This window comes from Telmatherina bonti (genome assembly GCF_933228915.1).
Source record: "Telmatherina bonti genome assembly, chromosome: 10".
NCBI lineage: Eukaryota > Metazoa > Chordata > Actinopteri > Atheriniformes > Telmatherinidae > Telmatherina > Telmatherina bonti.
Window position 1 is genome coordinate 28896307 of NC_136628.1, and position 23511 is coordinate 28919817.

The 23511-nt window shown below is 38.7% G+C and overlaps 2 protein-coding genes across 4 annotated transcripts in view; both read right to left on the minus strand.

Moving 5' to 3' along the window:
- Positions 1–125: 125 nt before the first annotated feature.
- zswim7 (zinc finger, SWIM-type containing 7) lies at positions 126–17740 on the minus strand. Its single transcript, XM_079247149.1, has 5 exons — positions 17660–17740; positions 16789–16810; positions 15830–15932; positions 4023–4127; positions 126–262 (listed from the first exon to the last, which is right to left on the minus strand). Exons 1-5 carry the CDS (start codon positions 17733–17735, stop codon positions 152–154), a joined length of 417 nt encoding a protein of 138 aa, XP_079103275.1. The 5' UTR covers positions 17736–17740; the 3' UTR covers positions 126–151.
- Positions 17741–18641: 901 nt separating this feature from the next.
- Positions 18642–23511, minus strand: part of ncor1 (nuclear receptor corepressor 1) — a 62526-nt gene continuing 57656 nt past the window's right edge. For all 3 annotated transcript variants that reach the window (XM_079248278.1, XM_079248277.1, XM_079248276.1), the window contains 6 exons: positions 23494–23511; positions 22225–22370; positions 22018–22071; positions 21727–21924; positions 21272–21442; positions 18642–21176 (listed from right to left, as the gene is read on the minus strand). The exon at positions 23494–23511 is cut by the window's right edge and continues 126 nt beyond it. In XM_079248278.1, coding sequence (XP_079104404.1) covers positions 20980–21176; positions 21272–21442; positions 21727–21924; positions 22018–22071; positions 22225–22370; positions 23494–23511 — 784 coding nt within the window. In that variant the 3' untranslated portion in view covers positions 18642–20979. The remainder of the gene's footprint in view (positions 21177–21271; positions 21443–21726; positions 21925–22017; positions 22072–22224; positions 22371–23493) is intronic.

Genomic DNA, 23511 nt, shown 5'->3' on the forward strand with positions numbered 1-23511 from the left:
ATGTTTGAAGAACATGAACTATGATACCTTCATGTAAACCTTAAATATATATATATCTATATATATATATATAGATATATATATATATATCTATATATCTTGTGCAGGAGGCTCCATGTCACAGTGTGTGCTCCCTGGGAGAGGGGGGGTGTCACAGGGCCGCGGTCCCGCTCAGCACCATGGACATCTGCTGGTCAGAAACGCTCTCCTGCTGAGTCACGGCCATGGCCTGACACAGGTACACGGCCAGGATGTGTTTGCACTGGGAGGAAAGATTGCAGACACTGAGTCATGGCACCAACACTGGAACCGATGTGATTAATGAGACGGATATGAAGCTGCGATGACAGTCCAATAACGCCCATCTCGAAGATCTCGTTAATGAAACTTGTGTCTTGATTCTTATGAGAAATCTTCACAGAGCAAACACCCGAGCAATCTCTAATATTTATATCACATTATAGGCATCTACATAAACCAAAGGAAGAAGAGTTATGGGTGTGAACGGCTCACCAGATGAGTGTAGCATCAGCAGCCTGATGCTTGCTGGATAAAAAGGCTGTCGTGTTGCACAAAATGACTGATTCTTCACATCTGTTTTAACATGTTAAGCTTAATTTCTGCTGACACAGAAGTGACAGTTAGCGTGGATGTTAAAGACTTTGGTTTTCCATCCTCTGACCTGCTTGGAGTAGCCGTTTGGATGGGACAGGCTTTATCCAGCCAAGCTGGAATTTGAATTAAGCTTTTATGGGCGTGGTGGCTCCAGTCAAAAAGGAAGTGTTGGTTGAATTTGACTTTGCATTGAAAAAGTTCAAATCAGATCTAATTTTGTTTAGCATCATCCTTTTATGCAGCTAGCAAGTGTGTTTTCTTTGAAGTTTTCATGTCTTCTGCGTGTTTTCATGGAGAATGGTATCAGTGTTGCTGATGTGCTTGTGGGTAATCTCCACGGTCTGCTGCAGTTCTCTCTTTCTCACACTGATTTTAGCTGCATCCTCCAGGGAAACAAATCTCCCTGATAGTCAGAGACAGAGCGGAGGTTGTTTGCTTCAAGATATTTAGGGACCAACTGGAGGGAGACACCCATCAGTGACCAGAGAAAAACACCAGTTGACCACAATACATCTGTACACACATTTCAATGTGTGTTTTGTCTCACTTGACAAGAAAAAGACAAGGATCCACGCTTCACTGAACTACCGCAGTAATGTGAAACAGTTTGTGTCTGTAAATTTGCTTCTACATGTGCATCATACTGACATGCTTTCATTTCTGTATGAAAATAAGCTTAAAACCTCAGAGCTTTATCAAACACATTGAAAACATCCTGGTTCTGATATTGGATTCAGTGAAGAAAATAATCAAGTTCTGCATGTATGAGAGTGGCAAAAGTTAAATAACTTCAGGAATTCACGTCAGAGTAAAACTGGAGTCGGTGAGAGAGGTGCTCTGTTTTATTTCAGAACAGATCTGATAAGTCTGCCCTTGTTTGTGGAAGTGTATGGTGGCTTAAATGAAGGAGATTCATGAGTCAAAGATGTTCAGAAAAGCTTCACAATATCAGGAAAAGATGCAATATGAAAGGCTTCAGACTTTGGACTGTGAGGTCACACAGACAGAGTAAAACAACTCATGCTGGTCTAATGTTCAGGAAGCTCTGAACCACAGTGGCGCGTTTGGCAGAGCTGCGAGGAGAATGCTGCTGGACTTAAAAATAACATTTCTGTCCATCTGCAGTTTGTAAGGATTACATGCACGAGCTCCAGGAGGCCTGGAAAATGTTTTCTTTAGATGAGAGCTGCTATGTTTGGATCACAGAGCAGTTTAAGGACCTTATCTAATCTGTGAACCATGTTGGAGGTTGTATCATGGTTTGAGGCTGTCTTGCTTCATCTGAGCCAGAACGGCTTGGCGTCATGGATAAAACAATGAGCTGGAAGTTAGCATCGTAATATCTGAAGGAGAGGCCAACGTGGTCATGTAGATGGATGAACGTGCGCATGCATGGTCTAACTTAAAACAGAAAAAAGTAAATGATACTTCTTTCTAGGGATGTGAGTCTAACAACAACTCACAATTCAATTAAATGATGATTTTTTGGGGTGACGATTCAATTCAGAATTGATTCTCGATTCAAACAGATTGTCGATTCATAATCATTACACTTAAGTAATAAAAGATAAGTAACTTCATTCTTCTATAAGCTAGAAAGAACTGAGAAATTATTATGGCCAATTTGATTTAAATTGCGACATGTACAAAACTTTTTTTTTCTTGTCTTTTTTTTTTTTTTTTTAATTTCAATGAGGCAAAAACCAACAGTAGCCAGAGCATTATTCTGCTGCTACAATGTCCAAGAAGACAAAAAAAGATAAATAAAACAATAAATATGACAAAAAAATATATAATTTTATTTATTTGAAGAAAAAAATTTTTTTTTTTACCAAAATATCGATTTTAAATCTGTGAAGCCAAAAATCCAGATATTCGATTTTTTTCAATTTGATTCAATTTCCTACCCATACTTCTTTCTATCAATCATGTTGGACTTTACAGCAGGTTGGTTTCTCATACAGCTGTTATGGAAACACAGACCTAACATGAGCAAAGCCAGCATCATGACTACCATCTATAAAACATGAGTGAATCTGTAACATCTTGTAGCTGAAGCTGTTATATAGAAACATGTCTCTAAGTCAGTGTGTAGGACTCATTAAAGACGCATTATGTAACATTTTTAAGGTAAAACTCAGCGTCCTGGACTTGTTCGGTGACACAGTGACATCCATAATGAGCCTATCTACAGATGCTGCCCAGCAGCGTCCCGAAGCGGACAAACCGCACTGTAGAACTTTTACATCCGGGACGCGACGTTACGTTTGGCTTCATGGTATTATAAGGAACTGATGTTTAGAAAATGCAACATTGCTGATTCAACAAAGAAACGTAAGTAGATTAAAAGAGAGGAAGGGACAAAACAAGAGTCATCTTCAGATCGTCTTTTGCTGGCTGGAGAGAACCAACAAGTCAGGTAGGATGAAAGACGGATGTCGTCGATAGGGAGCGCGTGACGGGAAAATGGCAAAAGTTCTGTCGTGTGTTTTTAATAGGAACTAAACGGAACCGTAGAAGGTTTGTTTTCATGTTTTCTGGCGTATCTGCAGAGTAACAATGTTGTTTTGTCACCTTTAAAATGACCTAAATATAAAAAGAAGTCCATGTGTGACGTTTTACTGCGACCTGGTCTCTGTCAGGTCCCAGTTCCTGGATTTCCTTCTCTGGTCAGATCTGTCAGGCCGTCATAGATATGCATGTCATCCATCATGATTAATGTAAAGTGGAAGTTTCTGCACCAGAAGGAACAGGGGATCTAACATTACTTCTCAGAAGATGGCACTTTATTTTGTTTCAGAAATAACTCGGAAACTGTGTTTAGTTGTGACAGCAAATTGTCCTTTTTTAGCTTCTCGAACAAAGCCGTGATTTTTTGATCAGTCCTGGTGAAGCGTCTGGATTTGTTTGCTACGCTTCCCTTTGCTGCTATAGTTTCCTTTGCTATAAGGCTGCAGCAGCTTCTAGACTGGACATTAACTGGAGTTATGATGGGTGGGTCAAATAATTATGAGTATAAATGATGATGAAAGGTTGCTTTTTCTTGAGATCTGAAAACCGTCATTCCTTTGCCACACACAGACATGTAGTACAAAACACATTTTCCTCAATGGATAAATGTCTGACTAGTTTATGCTGAGTTCCTGGTGCTACTTTAAGGTCTCTTTATGTAGAAATACAAAACAATTCCAATGGGTTTATAAACTTTAAAAGCACCTCTTTCCATGTGGGGTTATGAACCAACAAATTTACGTAACCTTTTAAAGATAAAAGTAATAAATTTAGTTGACATTACTTTAAGCTACAACAAATCTAAACTTAAAATGTTGCATAGGCATTAATATGTTTCTATGCAGAAGCCACCTACAAATGTGCCGAATATAAGCAGCAATTTGCAGAAGACTCACCAGAAGACCATCATCTCTTCGCAGGACGGTGTAGGCGAAAGCGGGACATGGGCAGTAGTGGCAGGACAGGAAGCAGGTGTACAAGCGTCCAGAGCCTCCCGTTACCTGTGAAATATTTACATTTAAGTCTAAACTCATGACTTTTTCCATCTTATCTGAAGGTTTCTACACAGAATTAAGTGCTTTGTTTGCTTCTGTTTGAGTGAGCAGGCCTCCCATGTTAAGTACAAGAACAGTCTGGTTTCTACCAGCAGCAGAGACAGTAAAAGGCACAGAAACTCATAAAAGGGAAAACAATCTCTTCAGTGCATACCAAATGTCTCGTAACAAGTCCACACACAGCTGGCAAAACTCCGAGTCAGAGCAGAGGTCATTCATTTCTTCCCAAAACTGCATTTCTCTCATTCTAAACTTAGTAACATCAATCTCTTTTTTATCATCTTTAAAAAAAAAAAAAAAAAAAAAAAAAAAAAAAGCAAATCACACTTATGATTTAAACTAACAGCAAAGCATAGCTGCCTTTTCCTTTCTGTACTTAATACTTGGGTTGTTTGGACTCATGTAGATGAGCCCTGCAGCAGATTCATGAGTGAAATCAAACAGTGGAGACATGTTATTTCACTAGGATGAAGACATGATCATGTCTGCCTCAAAGTGTCCATTTAAAAACACGACTCAGGCTGTAAAGTTCAGAGTCTGTCAAAACTGCCTTCCACCCTGGTTTTAAGCCTCTATTTTACAACATTACACTCTTCTAAGTGTTTTTGTGGGGACTCTCCTTTTAAATGTTTCACACACCTAACAGAATAATAGCATAAAGCCAACCTGCTTCCACCAAACTCATCATTTTCAGAGAGTTATTTGAAGGCGATGATGTAATATGATGCATAATTAAACAACTTGTACAGGATGTCTAATGGTCTCTGCTGAAGGAGGCTCTTCTCCGTGATGCCTGCATTCACTCTCAGCTGCAGACAGTGATTTAAGTACCGTCCTCATGGACGTGACACAAGAGGGCATTACGCTGGTGGATCACAGCGACGCTTCACAATAACTAATGCCTCCCAGAGTCGGCTCCATTATTCTCCAGGGTTTCACTGAATTACCTTCCCCTATGACCTACTAAAGGAAAAACACCTCATCGTTCATTGCGACACTTCATTATAAATAAAGCCCCAAAACAGACAATTACATGGACTTAAAGCAGCTCAGTAAATATGGATGAAGCACATCTTGATGAGGGCAGAAGCAGCACCACCGTGGTGACTAAACTAAAGGCTGATACACTTTCTAAAGAGCCAGGTTTATTGAAAACCAGCTCACACTTGGTCTCTTTTTGTCTTTTGCAGGCAGCACAGCTAATACGGCTCTGCTTCGGTTCAAACTACAAAGCTGGCAGCTAATATCATGAAAAGATGTAGGCAGGGATCCAGGTTTCTTCAATAAACACAATACATCAAGATATGTCATGCGGTTTCTGCAGGGGAACAGCGAGAGATGAAGAGTTCTCGCTCTCGTGGGAAAACGTCTCAGGAAGAAACCATGAGTCACAGGACCAGGAACGGGGATGGTTCTCTGTCCTGGTTTCACACCACCAGCGGGGCTTCCAGTAAAATCTAAAACTCTAAGACATACCACGCTCCCCCATGCGACACCATCATACTGTAAATGTGCATCGTCACCCAACTGGGTGTATTATTGTTGATTTACGGATTTTTCCAGAACTGCCACGTCATGTGCGCGCTGACTTTAAGTCCTGAAAAGCCGTCTGCTTTGTGCCAACTGGACTCAGCTTAAAATTCAAGTCATGGGAACGGTCTGGCAAGCCTGGACCACTGCGAAAGGATACAATAAATTTGAGTCGTTTGGTCGCCTCACCTTACAACCTGTTACGTAACAGCAACGTTACATCAGCTGCCCCTTTTCAGCCTGGGATGAGGACATTCACAACCAATCAGCAACAAACAGCAAACAAGATGTCAAAACATGATCTGAGAAGCGTGTGTGAAGCATGAACAGCGAGCTGCTAACTTCTGTACTTTTAACTGAGGTGTCTGATGAATATGGATCCAAAACCACTTTTTTTTAAGGATGGAAGCATCTGTATTTTACAGCTTTTCTTTTATTTTTTACCCATTTCCAGCAGGAAAAATTGATCTAACTATAAAATGTAATGATTGATTTCTGAAAGGTTAGAAATATTACTTCTAGATTATTTTTTTTAAATATTGTCTAAAGATGCATTTTCTTGCTTAAACTGTTCGATAAAAAGAATTTGTTGTTTATATCACTGTAAAATAATGTAGAATTTTAGAGAGATGATTAAAGCAGATTCTCAGTAGCACATAAAAGTTCATAAACATGATTAGAATAAATGAATAAAGCTCTTCTGCTAGTGTGTAAAATGTTTTATACAGCATCTGAACTGGAAAATGTAACTTTTAATACGCTTTCTTTAATTCCTTTCTCCCAGTTCCCATTTGCAACGTGTCCTTGAACACACCATCACCTAACATTCGAAACACATTTTAGTGTGTTTGCTTTTCTGTGTTTTCTGGATAATGTGCAGTATTAAAATAGTGTATTATTACCATGCAGCATCACAGGTTTAAACTTTATTAATCCAGATGTCTCAGTTTACTCATAATTTTCCTTTAAATGGTCAAATCAGATAAATAAAGCTGGCTGCGAGGCCTGAGGACTGCCCGGACTTGTCTTCTGTGTTATTGTTCTACGTTTGTCTGTTAAAATCTTGGACGGGTTGTATTTGAACCTCTAATTTCCCCTCGGGGATGAATAAAGTATTCTTGTATCTTGTATCCATATATACCCAAAACACAGCAAGCACTTCATCCATCATGGCTATTTTAAAAGCAAAATGTACAAGCGATCCACTAAGTTGTCATGTATTATAAAAGGAAAAGAGTTAAAATAATTTTGAAGAGCTAAATGCTAAACTCTTTTACAAATGTCTGAACAAGTTATCAGAAACTGAAAAAAAAAAAAAAAAAAAGAGTCAACCGGGCTGATAACGCATCTGGTTCTTGGCAGATGTTTTCAACCCCAGTTGGCTTTTTACCACTCTTTCCACATTTGCACCAATTAAAACAGAAGTAAATGATGAGGAGCAGAAACTGTAGTGCAGCACATATGCAGGTAATGAGTGTATTTACCGGAGGCGCCCTGGCTGCTACACGCCAATAAAGCTTTGGCATGCGTTGTTACCATATGACTGTGTGCAAGACTATGCGGCGAGCAGCTTGAGAGCTCTCACTAAAAACACACCAAACTCAGAATAAATACTTAACTGGGAATTTTATTCTGAAATATGTAAATTTTCCTTGTCTACATTTCAGCTGCAGGTATTTGACACCCATTCCTTTTTCAGACGGTCATGTGTTGAACGAACCCTGTTTGGGAAATACTACAACACAGGAAGAATTGCTGAAGTAACAGCACGTAAATCTCATTGTAATTCTCCTTTCACATGCAAACTGAACACACCCTGAATGTCTCTGGTATTCTGCTCCACTGTGGTTTGAGGTTTTTTTTCATTTATTATGCTGAAAATAGTAAAAAAAAAAACAAACAAACAAACAAAAACAAAAAAAAACATATTACGGGGGTTTTTGTTAACAAAGGAAATTATGTTATTAATGCTGCATCCAAAACATTTACTGATTGTAAAAGAAATTAAAGTTGGAGTAAAAAATGTTAGACAAAACTTTGTTATGGAGGATTTATCTTATTTCTTAAGTAAAGGAAATAACTCTCAATGTAAAGCCAGTTCATACTCCATAAGTCTCCTTAAAGCTCTTGGTGACTTAAGTTTCCGTTTGTATTTTAAAGAAATATTTGCGTGTCAATTTGGCACAAAAGCAAAAAATGAACAAATGTAATTATTCTGAGGAACCTCTGATTATTTTATTTATAAAGCAAAGAATAAAGCTACTTCTGTTCACACGCCTCTTTCCCAACAGTGCACCATTTCTTATGCAAAGGTCAGTGAATGTCAGGAATGGGACAAGGTGAATTATCCCAGAATCTCATGAGTTATCTGGTCCATTTGCTAAATAAGGAGAGAAAATAATTACATGAGAAAATTGACTTTGTATAAAAGAAACAATACATTATTAGGAAATGATGAAATGTGGTAGATATGGTTTATTTATCAGCCTCTACATTACTATATTTCCAGTCCGCACAATCCCCTGATCTGGGAAAAGATCGACTTTATCCTCCTTTTTCCATCTTACACATTGGGATGCTGATGACTACTCGCGGGGAGGGGCTTTGCTGTTAAAGATGAGCCAAAGCTCCTTCAAAATGTCACCACTTCCTTTATTTGCTGGAGGTTTGGTGATGCAATGCGAAGTCATAGCACTGTTACATGCAGCCTTCAGACAGTCTACCCAGACCTAAATGTACATCCTGCAGACAAACATGAAACATGGCAGCGGTCACGACTTCACCTCAGATCCTCTATGAGTTCTTTAAAATTCACTCCCTGATAATAACAGTAATACATTTATTTATATGCCGCTTTTTCTGAAACTCAAAGCTGCTTTACAGGATAAATAGACTGTCATAAACAAAGCAAAATATAGAGAAAAAAAAACCAGCACAAAAAAGTTTAAATGGCTGAAACGTGTCCTTTAGGTTAGAGGGGGGGCTGGTTATGGAGCGCTTTATGGATGGGTAGGAGGATTTTAAATTTTACAGCAGCATGGAATAAAGTAGTAAAGGTTTTGGAGAACAGGGGTGATGTGGTCTCAGGAACAAGTGTGTGTGTGTGTGTGTGTGGAGGCGGGTGGCAGAGTTTTAAATATCCTGAAGTCTACTGAGGAGGTTGGTGGTGGTGCCATTAAGGATACTATTACAGTAATCTATGCGGGACATGATGAAGGTGTGGATGAGGGTTTCAGCTGCAGGAAAAGAGAGGAGGGGGGGTGGGAGGGGGGCAGAGGCGAGCAATGTTTTTAACATGATGAAAAGTTGTTTTCGTGACCTGGTTAATGTGTTGGGTGAAGGTGAGTTTGGTAACAAAGTAACTTCAAGCTTCTAGCAATAATCTTGCATCCAAAGGCTAATATCAGAGAGACTGTTTGAAAGAATAGTTTGGGTCTGGGGGGGGATAGATTTGGTGGATATATACAGTTAAATAACAGGAGAAACAGAGACCATGTTGATGGAGGATCTGCCCAAGGAGGAGGATGTAGAGGAAAAAGAGGAGATGGCCAAGCATGAAACCCTGGGGGACACCTTGAGACAGGGGGCAGTTGAGGAGAAGCCGTTGTTGGATGCTGATTAACTGTTTATGGTCTGCCAGATGTGAAGGTTGCCAGGTGAGGGTGTGCAGGAGAAGGGATTGTAGTCTAGAAAGTAGGATGGAATGACTGATAATATCAAAGGAGGGAGTGAGGTCCAGAAGGATGAGGATGGAGCGTAAGCCAGCATCGGAGGAGAGGAGCTGGTCTTTGAGAGGGGCTGTTTAAGTGCTACAGTGAGTACGGAGGGGAAGTTGTTCTCATGTGGGAGGCAACAGTTCTTTCAAAGATTTTGGAAAGGAAAGGTGGAAAAATGGGCTCAACGTTGCTGATAGTGAGTCCAGGTTTCTTGAAGATGACAGTGTGTGTCATATTTACATTTCCAAAACCCTAAACCGGATCACCAAACTTCAGATTCAAGTTAAAAGAATAAGATAAGTTTTGAGTTGTATTCCTATTAGACATCATTAGGTTGAACAATGAGATCCCTCTTAATGACTCACTAAATGCCATAAGATGACACCATTTAACCGTGGAAGCTTCCTGTAAAGACACGTTTAATACTGTCAAGAAAGAATGCTGCGCCTGCAGGCAGCTGTAAAGCGTGCGATGTACTCAACGGGGACAAGTCCGCGAAAGTCTCACAGCATAAACCAGTTTCATACACTCTCTCATTACACTCTCCTGTGCTTGGAGCAAAGCCTGTCCTGTTAAAAATCTACTTATTTGTTAACTGATCAATCACCTGCCAGCAAGGTAAAGTTGAAGGCATAAAGCAAAGCAATGGGAGATGGATGTGGGTTCACAGGTTCACACAGGTGCAACATTTCTAACAAGCAAATTCGTTATGCTAGTAACAGATATAAGACAGCATGAATCAAAAGCAGCAACAAACTAAACTGTTACAAACTAAAACCAGACATGCTTAGATAAAAATCCATTTATTTCATCAATCTTGTTTGCATTTTTGAATGCTAAAAACACAAATAAAACATAATTCAGTGATTTAATACATGAATAAACAAAAAATTAGCTCATTTTAAATTTGAAGACAGCAACACAACTCAAAAAAAGACGTAGGCCTGTTGCAGTAAGCATTAAGTCAATTAATCGCACGATAAGAAAAAATAAGTTTGCTGGACGCAATCATTTTGATTTCTTTTTCTCTCTCGAATGCCCCATTTGTTTTAAGATATATTAACTAAACACTGCAATGCAACAAGTTTCCATCTGCGCTTACAACAAAATCATCAGCTGCAGTTTTCCCAGCTGGGAAACAAAGATCTTAACAAACAGGCTAGCTTCATCTTCCCGACAGTCCACAATCACAGGGGTGTGTAACCAACAGATTAAATACAAACAGGACAGTGCAACATGGTGTCCACTCACACAGCCTTTTTATTGCTAAAAAGGCAACATTTTGAAAAATAATGCAAACATTTCACAACCTGTATGAGTTTCTGGATGAACACGTTACAGACGGCATTTCCACAACTTTACAATGACAACGAGAATGACATACTGAGGACGATCGAAGACATTAAACTCTACCATTCCACCTCTGGTCCAGTCCAAACAGGTCCCCTTATATGAGCTTGACCATACACTATGTATACGTACACTTGGAGGACCGTGACCTCCAAGTGTTTAAAGACCATATGTTCCAGATAACCACATTGCTAAAACTGCAGGAGAAATCCTGATCTGTTTTATCAGCCTGGAGACTGGATGAGCACAAACGAGCCGGCACATTGGGCTAAATGTTCTTTAGATATGAAACTATGTTGATCTTTGAACAAGCATTCTAGCATTTTTATGGCATTATTGTTATTTTTGTTAAAAAAAGGTCTCAAACTGACAACAATAATTGCTTTATGCAACATTCTTGTCTATTGTAATCATTTCTGGGACAACTAATCGCATGGCAAAATGTGTTACCGTGACAGGCCTAATGAGACGGTCAAGAAAAAGTTAGACAAGCCTGTGATATAAAATAAAAACACGTTGCAAGTAATTGTGTTAAATGACAACGACAAGTCAGTATTACGAACACATTAGACATGCAGGGACTCTTAAAAGTAAAAACGGGAGATGCAGAAAATCGTCAAGAAAAATGTTTTTCAATCTTAAAATGTGAGGAATTTTTAAGATTAACCCACAAAACCCTGCATGACATAAATGACATCCAGTTTCTGAGACATTTGGCTTCACTTTGTGCTACAAACTTTGCTCAAAATCCTGTGAAACACAATGATTCTTGTCTTCTGCCCCTAAAATGGACACCAGAAAGCAGAAAATTACACTATAAAAATTTGGCAAACCACATGGTAAGAAATGGTAAATAGCCCTTAAAAATGAATGCACTTCTTTCATTTACATTTTGTTAAAGTGAAAAATAAAGACCTTATATGAAAAAAATTGGACTTATCACATCATATTTTAAAGGGTTTGATCTTTATGGGTTAAAGTCAGATTTCTATTTTAAGATATAAAACATTAGGCAAAGTACCGTAACATGAATATTAGCTCATTGCTTTACCTGAGGATTGTGATTTGATCAACACCAAAGCAACAAAAAAAAACAGCTTTCCAGTTCTTATGTATAGCAAATGCTCTCAAGTAGGAACAATGAGTTATCTGATTTAAAATTAAATTAAGAGTTATTGATAATGATTCTTCCTAGAAGCACTATATTTGTTAAACTTTTTATAGTTTCTTTTCATTTGTTTATAAAGTGAAAATACACAGCTGCTTTTCAGACTCCTGTTTCCCCAACAGGCAACCATGAAGCATTTCTTATGTAAAGGTCAGTGAACATAAGGAATGAGATAAGATGAAATATCCTCGCAGCAAATTACCAAGTTCCCATGAGTCATTTCTTCAGCTTACCACGCGAGGAGAGGAAATAATCTGAACATGAGAACTTTATCTAATAGAAGATCTACATCAACGGGAAATGTAAAAAAAAAAAGTCAGACTGAAAAACCAAAGTCAGAAAAATGCTCTTCGCTGTAAAATGGGAAAGAATTTTAATATTTCATCGTTTGCTGTTCATCAATACCAACAAAAAGTTCAGAAAAATCCGAGAACATTAATGGGATGCATATCAAAACCAGTGCGCTCTGTTATAACGCTGCATTAACAACATGGAAACCACTAAACAGACTGGAACATTTCCAGAAATCACTGTGAATGCAGTTCAGCGTCATCCACAGATGAAGACTAAAAACTGAAGCAGAGAAGGACCTGATCCAGAGACGCTGCCGTCTTCTCCGGACCAAAGATTACTTTATAACGGGCCGAAGCAAAGAGGAAAAATCTGAATATTCAACATCTTTATGGAAATTATGGATGCTCTATCCACCAGACTAAAACAGAGAAGGACATCAACTGCTTTTATAGGCATCTGTTACAGCTGCATGGCTTCATAACAGCAGAGTCCAGATACTGGACTGGCCTGCCTGGAGCCCAAATCTTTCATCAACCGGACGTATTTAACACAACATGAAACACAAAATACCAAAGAAAAAAGAACAGATTTAAAAGTTGTTCCAAACACACAAGTTCCCAGATGTTTCCAGACTTTTGTTAACTCACTGGCTGCAGAGAGGCCCGTGCGTTTTGGCTCATCTGTTGGGTCTGCGGCCCACTGTGTGCTGGGGCGTGTTCTTCTTCTTCTTCTTCTTATTAATAAGAAGAAGAAAAAGAACACAAAAACATACCATGTTCTCCAAAGAGAGATAACCTATCTAAAAAGAATGAAAAAAAAACAGTTTATCAACATTAAGAGAGGAAATATTTAAGAAAACAGACCATTGTATTAATTACTCGCAGTGTGTACTGGACGTTTCCTGTCCAGTACACACTGCGACCCTCAGGGAAGTGAAACAATTATGAATCGACGGTTGAGGTGAAAGTGTCCCAAAAGAAGAAAACTCACATCCCATGTATGACTCCTTTTATAAAACTATTTATAAAACTCAACCTTTCAGGAGCCTGAAGGAGTTTACTGGAAATTTGGGGCACGGTGACCGCAGCCTCTCCGGACTGCTTCATTCACCAACCACAAGCAATGCTACATTCATCTGAGGTTACATTTTAAGGACAACATGACTCGGTATGGTGAGACACAATTTGTTCTTTTGTATGAGCTCATTTGCCAAAAATAAATCATATTCACGGTGTAGGAATTGTTCCTGAAATTGTTATTTATGCCTTGAAAAGTTCAGATTTTTGAGTTTCAGGAAAGGTATTTGCAATGATTTATCATTCCTCGTGTCTCTTCACGTCTTTTAAACATCAAGTTCTTGTAAATTCCTCGAGCACAACTTCTAACTTATCATCTCATTCTTGTGTTTCATTGTGCAATTTATTCCAATTATTTCCACACGTTTATTTCCACACATTCTTTGTGTGTTTGCAGTAAGTTGCGATTACACTGATGTGTTCTGTGAGTAAATCTTATCTAAAAAGATTACTGGCCAGAACCACCTCCCAAAGAGAAAGTGTGAATCTCTTGTTTTTCCCTTATTTGGAGGTAAATATTTATAGGCGTAAAATCCGGCACCTCTAATTGTACTGAGTAAAAACACACCGAGCAGCAACAGCTGGACAGCTGTAATATCATAGTTATGTTAAAAAGATACAGTAAAAACCTCCTTCAGATGTAGGTTTTACATATTAGGACATTATAAAATAGTTATTAAAATACATTAATAAATTAAACTAAGCCAATACAATCTCAGATAAACAGCAGCGCATATTGCACATGACTGCAAAACATCACAAATGGCGTGATGAGACATTATGGAGGGATTTTTGCACACTTTTAGTTTTGATCATTCATTTCTGCGCAGCTTTCTTAAGGTCCTTTCACATCTTTACAATCAGACTGAGGTGGACTTGCTGCTATAATGCAGATTATTGTCCTGTTGGACCAAGTTTCAGGCTAGCTATATCAGATTCCATGATACTTTGGTTTACTTTGGTTCATTTTAATGACTGCAATGTGTTTATATCCTGTGTCTGCAGAAGAAGCCCAAATCATCAGACTTCCATCGCCATGCTTGACACGAGGTGTGTGAGGTGTTTGTGCAGATTTGTTGTGTTCAAGTTCCCTAAAAAGTGTTGTAAAGCCTTACCACCAAACATCTCCACTGGTTTCATCTGTTCCCTCCTGTTCAAACTGCTGAACGGTTTGCTCTAATGTAGTTTTACAAAGATGAGCCATGTTGCCATGTTTTATCCTTTTAGTGAGAAGCAGCTTTCTCCTAACAGCCTCTCTTATCAAGCATACTTTTTTTAGTCTTTTTCTGATTGTAAATGTCATAAACTAACGTGTAACATGCTAACTCAGGCCTGTAGAGTCTAAGGTGTCGCTCATATTTTCTGCAGCTCTCTGAGCATTGCACAGACTGACTTTTAGGTGAACCTGCTGGGGCGATCATTACTGATATCTTCCCATGACTGTGTGTTCTGTCTTGACACAGATTTAAACAAGAAAGTCCAGTAAAATTGCAAAATTTCAGCTTTGATATAGTTGGTCCCATTTAAATCAACGGCTGCTAGTTCAACTCTTAATTCCTGTTGAAGGACTTTAGGCGTATTTAGTTTTCCTCATGCTGCAACTGCATTTTGGATTAAATAATTGATGACAAATTGGAATATGTTAGATATGTCCATCTGAGGTTGCATTTAGCTCATATGAGACCTGGGATCAGGTATGTTTTAGTTCAAGATATTCAAGTGAAATACTTTCCTTTGTTTACATACCACTATAATATCTGCAACCAGACAGGAATGATTGCTTGCTTGTCAAGTTATTACATGTGTTTCACAGCATTATGGACCAGATTTTTACTAAATATTCATTGTAGAACAGTTGCTCTGTAATGAAAAATGAGTTGTTCCTGTAAGAAAACAGGTCGACAGCTAAGTGTAGCAGAGACAGCTGCCATTGAAAGAGTTCTGTTTTCTGACACAGCTGCAATGGAAAGTGATGGTTAGTCTGACCAGTGGTTAATATGGGTTGTTTTTCATTTTTTAGCAATAAATTGGCTTCATAAAACTTGCATAGACTCCCACCAGATGACTGGAATACATTGAGATTCTGGCTACTTGTGCTCTAAAAACAGAGGTAAACGATCCTGTTTGTGCACAGCTCCTTGCCAAGAGTTCAAATTTTCCATTAAAATAATCAATTACTTGTATATTAAGCCTCAGCTTGTGGAAATACATTAATGGTAGCAGCTCCTTTGTGTGTGAGGCGATGATTATGAGAACAAACGGTCAGGGTTGATAAAGAGTCTGCAGAAGCAAAGCACGAATGAAAAGGTCCATGTCTGTAGGCATCCTTTTCATAATGTTGTCAAATGCTTGCAAAGATTGAAACCCAATTTTTTTCTGTAATAATTAAATTTGTAGTAAGAAAAATAATCCTGTGCTCAATAACCATGCAGCTAATCCACTCAAATTGTTTTGCTACATAATGTAGGACTGCTGTCTGTAGATGTAAAAAGCACAGACAGACACCAGACTGACTTGAAAGGCCTTGCGTCCACTTGGAGAGGACAGACAGGTGACTGAACGCTGATCAACCAGGTCCAAAGCTTGTAACACACAGGAGCCAAAGACGAATTTCAGCCTGAAACACACCAGACAGAAAACATGAATCATAAAAACAAAGAATAGTTCTAACCCCGAAGCAAATCTAAATCAGATTTGATGAATTTTGAGCCCTCAAATTTGTTGATGTTCTTCTCAAAACTACTTTCTCACTGTAGAATATTTGGGGGAAGAAAATTATTAAATGATAACTAAACTTAATCACAAATCAAGTACTTACCACTCACAAAAACATATACACTGCAGATCTAATCCACACTTAACAGAGGTAAACCAAAAACATTCTCTTAAACATGCTGATATTAAGAGCAATAAACGGATCTTTAAAATCAATCTTTACTATGATTAGTTTTTATATTAAACCAAGTCTGCAGATAGAAACGTGGACAATGTAAAATTTGTGGAAAATACAAATAAGGTTTTTTCTTTAGTGGCTGTAAAGTGCTAGTGTGCTCGGGGGAGTAAATGACTTAGGTGAGCCCCTAAACCGGGAGCTTCCTGATGAACAAACAGGATGTGACTGCGTTGACCCAGACAGGGAGCATTCCTTCACTCGCAGTAAATCCACTATGCCAGGAAATGTCTACGTCAAGACAGAGAGCAGCATCATGACACAGTCTGTAAGTGCTACATCGACTGAGCAAATCAAGTTAGGAAAAATGTCGTTTTCCTTATCCTCCTCAGTGTGGTTTTTGTATTTCACCTCAGACTGAGTCATGTGCAGACTTTCTTACAGCATAACTCAGACCTCATTGGACAACTATTGCATTACTTTACAATTTGATAATAAAAATGTATGTGATGCATACGGAGCTGGAAATGAAGGCTAATGAATGACAGCTAGTGTGTGATTTATTAAGAAAATATATACTTACGCAATTAGAAGATCATCAGGAACTGTAAGAAGAAAGAAAAACACTTTTCAGCTGTAAAAAGACAACTCCACAATTTGTTTGAAGATAGTTTAAAAGAACAGATGCTTAGAAACAGGACAAATGTGTCTTGTGAAAAGAATAAGGGAAATTATTCAAGTAGATGAAGCTGAAATAGGACTGTGGACTTCAGTTTAGTTATTAGGTAAATGTTACAAAATATGTTTTAGTGGATATGATCTCCACTGGGACAAAAAGGAAAAATCATGGCTGTGGGACACATTTGATCTGATTCTGTGGGATACAATTATAAAATGTAATTAAAAAAAAAAAAACAAAAACAGCATTTTTCTCAGCATATTAAATTACAAATGTCTAATTATTTAATTTAATACATTTAAGGTGCAGATAATAAAATCTAGGACTATTCAAACCCAAGTAGCTACCTTTTTTCTTACGTACTGGGAAACATGAATAGAAAATAGCTAGTATTAGTGACATCTAAGCCTTTATACAGTCTCGGGTTAGAAGCTCCTGCTAAACCATCTTTAAACCTTGTACTTGATACAGCTGTGGGCTTGTTTATATTGTTGCGCCACCTAGCGTCCACAGGAAAAACTACATCCATGCAACAAGAAAGGAAAACATTATTTGTCGAGAACAAATTGTAAATTAATGTTATTTAAAGACAGTAGTGAAAGCAGTTGCAGTTAAACTCAAACTAGTAAAAAGTGGGCAAATCTTTCAGGAAAGAGGATAAATAAACAAAAAGTCTGACAAGAGAATCGTGTTTAACGATTGTTAGCAAACAATGCTACAGACATGTTTGATGCCGTTAATAGACAGGAAAATGTCTTTCCAACTCTCATCTTACTTTTAGAAGTTTCCTGGTAGGTTTTCTGAATATCTTTAAAGAGTTGTTCAGCCACTGCAGGTAAAAATGACCGCATTTTCACACGGTTGTTTCCGGAAGTCTTGATCTTCTCAAGCCAATCAAGTACAACCATAATATTATCATTTCCGGCGGTTGGGTGTACTTTTAAAGTAAAACTTTTATAAACGTTTAATATATTTAACGCAAATTTAGCATAAGCGGAATCTCGTGATTGGGGATTATTAATTTGCTGCAACAATGCCTCCTGGAAACTAATCTTACTGTCGGCAAATTATTTTATTTCCTTTTTAAAGTATACTTGTGCAAGGAAACACGTTGTTGGGTGCTAGACTGTCTATACTCTGGGCTTTTTAATCCTGGTCCCTGCCCTGCATGTTTTTGTTCTTTTAACTCCAGCACACCTGTTTCAGATTATTTAAACTGATCAAATTCAGTGCAAACCTGCTAATGATACAATCCTTGAAGTCGGATGTATTAAAACGGGGTCATTTCTAAAACATTCAGGGGTCTCCGAGGAGCCCAGCATGTATGTGAAGTGATCGTATTTAATATGTGCCAGAAATGGTTAATCTTACCTGTAAATTACCAGTGGCCTCACGATTGTGAGAAATTGGCATTTAAAAAGACTGAGCAATCAAGCTTAGCTGTGACATTTTAACATGATCCAAAATAATGCTTATTACCAAATTTAAGTGGAAAAAATTGTAAGTTTCATTGACTAATTTAGCCACTGCAGTCTTATCAAGTGTGCTGCAGCACTGTAAATGAACCATATTGTGTAAAAGCAAAGTGTCTTGACTCTACAAAAAGCACACTGGCACAATAATTTGCAATAACAAGAGTCAGTCTATTATAATAAATAGACTGATTACATAATATTACATACTATTTATTATATTGCAAATCCTGACAGATTTTCATTTTATATTGCATAAATTCACCAATACAAATGAAAGGGAACAGTTGCAGTATACCTCAGTGACCAAGCATTACGACAGTGTGCAGTCGAAAAGGAAAAAAGAATGCATTCAACAAAAAGATGGCACACCTATGAACCTTCAAATGTTTCAGTGGCAAAGAACTGATCCACTTTATTTGATTGGTCTGAACTTTTGTTATAGCCTACTAAGAGACATTGTGCGATACAAACATTGCATTTCAACATCATGGGATACATGGGGTTTCAAGTCTCAATTTTAAAAAGAAAAAAAGTCACCACTGAGTTTAATAAAGAGCTGAAAAGATGTTCCAATTAAGCTTTTCTTTTACTGCTTCTTGTCAGATTCCTCTAAAATTCAAGTTTGTAAACTCTTTTTTTTTTTTTTTTTTGTATTTTTGTCACTGCGTCTGTAAACACATAGCATCCCACATTAACAGGATGAATGAAAAGAAAATGACAGTAAATAAAAATCTGGGCATTTGCTACAACAAACTTTTCAGAAATCAAAATCAAATCTAGAGGAAATCACAGGTTTGGAGCAGAACAGATCTGTTAAATGAGCAGAGTGAAAGCCAAAACATTGCATCTTTTTCACATATCTTAAAGAAGATTCAGCGAGCAATGCTACCGCTCTTCTTGACACTGACCTAATAGAAGTTATTATACTCAAAGCTTGTTTGCTGCTTGACACAATGAAGAGAGAGATTAAGTGCTCATGGTGTTGAACCACCATGACAGCAAATTCCTAAACATTAAACGGTACCATGCACGTAAAACTATAACTGTGATGCAGGTGTAACACCAGGAATATAATGTACCAGTTACAAAAGACAGCAAATTAGAAACATCCAGAGTTCTGTGAGTGGTGGGAAAAAGGCGCCGCTTTAGTATATTCCTGGGCTGGATGTTGAATAAGTTACACAGCAGGTAGAATCCTCTCTGTTGTCAAACGCCACCAAGCAAAAAATTTTAAAAAAGTGCAACAATGGTGCAGACCATTCTTTCAGTTTGGTTAATCTTTTCTTTCTGTCTGATGGAAAGACAATTTACAGACTTCAGATGGTTGTCAGGACAGTAAAAACAAAGAAGGGACTTCAGAAACAAACACTAAAATCAGACACCAACATATATCTCTGAGAAAATTAGTTAAAGCTGCCTTCTCTCTCAAGTCACAAGGCATGGCAAAAGTATCCCTCCCCAAAAATAGAAACAAAACTGCCTGACACACTTTTTTTTTTTTTTTTTTTTTTTAAACTTTGACAAGAAAACCATTCTTAACAGGTTGGAAGCTGAAATTTCACCGATGTGAAACACTACAGTCAGCCCTGTTGAAAAGACAAAAGAAAAAAAAAAAAAAAACACACATTGGCTCACTTTCATTATTCAGAAGGGGTCCAGAAGTAGTCATAAGTATATAATTTCTGGCAAGCTTATATCAGACTTTTCACCTTTCTGCTATGACACCAGTGTTCTCAACTTGTTTTGATGTTTCTCTGCTATATCTGGGTTAGAAGTTATCTCTACAACCTGACAGTTACAATCCATGCATCATCTCCATTGTGTAACCGAGACAGGCATCAGATGTCGACGCCGTTTGAAATGTTTCGAGTTGCATTTTCGTCCTCTTACGTCCACAACGTTCAGGTTCTGGTGGCGCTTGGTGGATGGCACGCAGGGTGGCACAATCTGCAGGATCCACGCACGGTCAAGTACAAACCACAGGTCCGGTCTCTCTTAGCGTTGCAATGATAAAAATATTTGAGCGGGTGTTGGGTGACGAGGCTTGGGAGTGGACTCGGAGAGCAACTGCAACATCAAAGATAACCCCCCCCCCTTCCCCCCGCTCTTCCCATTTAAAGTGGATCAATTTAAAAGCAACATTAAAATAAGAAATAATCAAGTTAAGAAAAAACACTGCAAAAGGTTGCTCTATTTATATACAATGATTTTCCTAAAGACACGGAATATCTTTACAGAAATCAGACAAAATTTTTGTTTTGTTGTTGTTGTTTTTTTATGTTGTCTCTTTTTACAGTTTAAGTTCTTCAGCGTGACCGTCGTCAATGCCATCCCCCGGGGCCAACCTGTATCTCTCTGACAGTGCTGGGTGAGAGCCAGTCTTGTTCAGGAGAACCTTGCCTTTTACATGCTGCTGCTTGCACGGGTAGCCAACAGCCAGGGGGCACCATAGCACCAACAAAGAAAACTTAAAAGAAAAAAAAAAAAGAAAGAACAAGACACCACCCAATCTACTTGTCACACTCGCCAGTAAGCGAGGTTAGTTGTAGGAGGTGGGTGTGGACAGACCAGCCTCAGGGTAGGCCTCTCTCCTGGTGAGTGGGGCTGTAGCAAGCAGGGCTCAGTCATCGCTATCAGACAGGGTCTCGTATTGTTCTGACAGTAGAGACGGCCACACTCGCTGCTGCGCCACAGGGGCTCCGGCTGGAGGCGGCTGCTGCTGCTGCTGGCTCTGTATAGTGGGCGAGGCCATGGAGGTGGGGGGTGTGTTGCTCAGCATGCGCATGGTCAGTGGGTTGTAAGGAAACTGCATGGGACCTTGAAGAAAAAAAGGGGAGAAGAAGACTGAAAACATTGTCCGTAGCAGATACTGGTATTTCCACATGGCAGAAGTTGAGGAATGGGGAGCTCACCTGTGGATGAGGGTCGGTCGTCCCAGCTCCACTGGGGTTGGTTTGGTCTGTGATAATCGCCCTCAGAGTGGACGGAGGACACTGATGAGGGACGCTCCCCTCCCGCGTAACCCTGCCCCAAATTAGGTGATTTGGATTTCCGACTGTTTGCTTTGCTCTGTTTCTGTTTTCCTGCAGATTAAAAAAGGAGTGTGTGTAAATCAGCAGCATGTTAACATCCTCTGAACACATGACAGCGATCCTCCAATCCTCGCCCTGGAGGACAGGTGTCCTGCACGTTTTCAGATCTTTACCTGCTTCAACACACCCAACTCAAACGAATGGGTCACTAACAGACTTACAGAAAGCAGGACATCAAGCCGTAAAAGAGAGACCCTTAAACCTCAGGACCCTGATACTGGAGGATCCCTGATATGAGATATTAGCTGCCTAAATATTTCATATTGTTGCCGTACCCATACTGGGTGATGGACTGGCTTCCTGCCGGGTGTCACCACCTGCTCCAGATGTGTTGTTAATAGCAACACCTCCTCCTCCCTGGTGCTCGTCTTGTCTCTCCTCCAAGTTGCCCATCAAGGCTTTGCGGATGATGTCCTCCAGGCCCAAGTTACTTGCTGGGTCATTAAAGGACTGATTCCTTGGGTTGATGCTGCCTAAAAATCACACACAAAAAATTTACAATGAGATGGTGAATATTAGCTAAGAAGAAATTAAGGGTCTGATATATTCCCTCCCCCCATACTTACTGGAGCTGGTAACAGCAGGCAAGTTGAAAATCTCTGTGCCTGGCTGTGCATTACCTGCAACACAATTTTTATTGTTAAAACATCTAACAAGAAATTGATCTCCCAGAGATACAAGTCTCACTGTTAAAATGTTATCACATGTATAAGTGAGAAGAAATAGTGGGAATTAACAGATGAAACACAAAGGAGGAGAGAACTCCCACTTACCGACATCAGAATCCCCGACACCAGAGGTGGAGTTCAACTTACGAAATATCTCCTGCTTTTTGGATTTTACCATTGGTGAGGTGCTCTCCAGCTTGGTGAAGAAGGAAGGCAGGTAGCTGACACTTCCAGGGGATCGTGAGTCACCCCTTAAAAACAAAGGGTAGAAAATAAACTCAATAAACTCTTGGCAGGACAGCTCAGATTCAAGCCCATTGATTTATGTTAAACAGCTTCTGATGGAGGGACATCGTACATGCAGGTGGACAAAAGACAAATTGATTTACAGTCCAGTACATTTAAACGTTAATGTACTGACAACACAGCTTTGGTTGTGTGATCAAGTGTTTAAGAACTGGTACATAACTACTGACAATATACAACTTACAATAACAATCTATAAGTTATCATAGTTACTGATAATTACTGTAATAATAAGTGATCTTGACAGTTCCTGACTGTGACAACTTTCTACTCAGGCCAAATGTGTGTGAAAAGAATAAGGGAAATTATTCAAGTAGTTGAAGCTGAAATAGGACCGTGGACTTCAGTTTAGTTGTTTTTTAGGTAAATATTACAAAATATGTTTTAGTGGATCAGGCCTTCGCAGTGGCAGGGCCCAAACTCTGGAACGCTCTGCCTCTGGAGTTACGCTCCATCATGGACCTGCTTCTGTTTAAGGCCAGGCTAAAAACTCATCTGTTTAGATCAGCCTTTGGCTGTTGAGATTTTTACATGCGAATGAACTGCTATTTTATATTTTCACTTGTTTTTATCTTTGTTCAGCACTTTGGTCAACTAAGGTTGTTGTAAAGCGCTTTATAAATAAAATTTGATTGATTGATTGATTGATAGTGGATAAGATCTCCACTGGGACAAAAAGGACAAATCATGGCTGTGGGACACATTTGATCTCTGTACACAGTACAACATGTTTTGGGGTTTTATTTGGTGGGATACAATTATAAAATGTAATAAAAAATAAATAAATAAATAATTTTAAAAAAGGATTTTTCTCAGCATTTTAACTCACAAATGTATTATTATTTAATTTAATACATTTAAGGCACGGATGATCAAATTTAAGACTATTCAAATCCAAGTAAAACTTTTTTCTTACGTACTGGGAAAAATAAATAGAAAATAGCTATTATTAGTGGCATGTACGCCTTTTCAGGCATTTTGTTGCAGTATATTCCTTTAATGCTTTTAAGAGCTTGTTGCATCGCTAGTTTAAATGTTTGAAGCAAGCAAACCATGCTGATTCTGTACCTGATCTCTGAGCTGTCA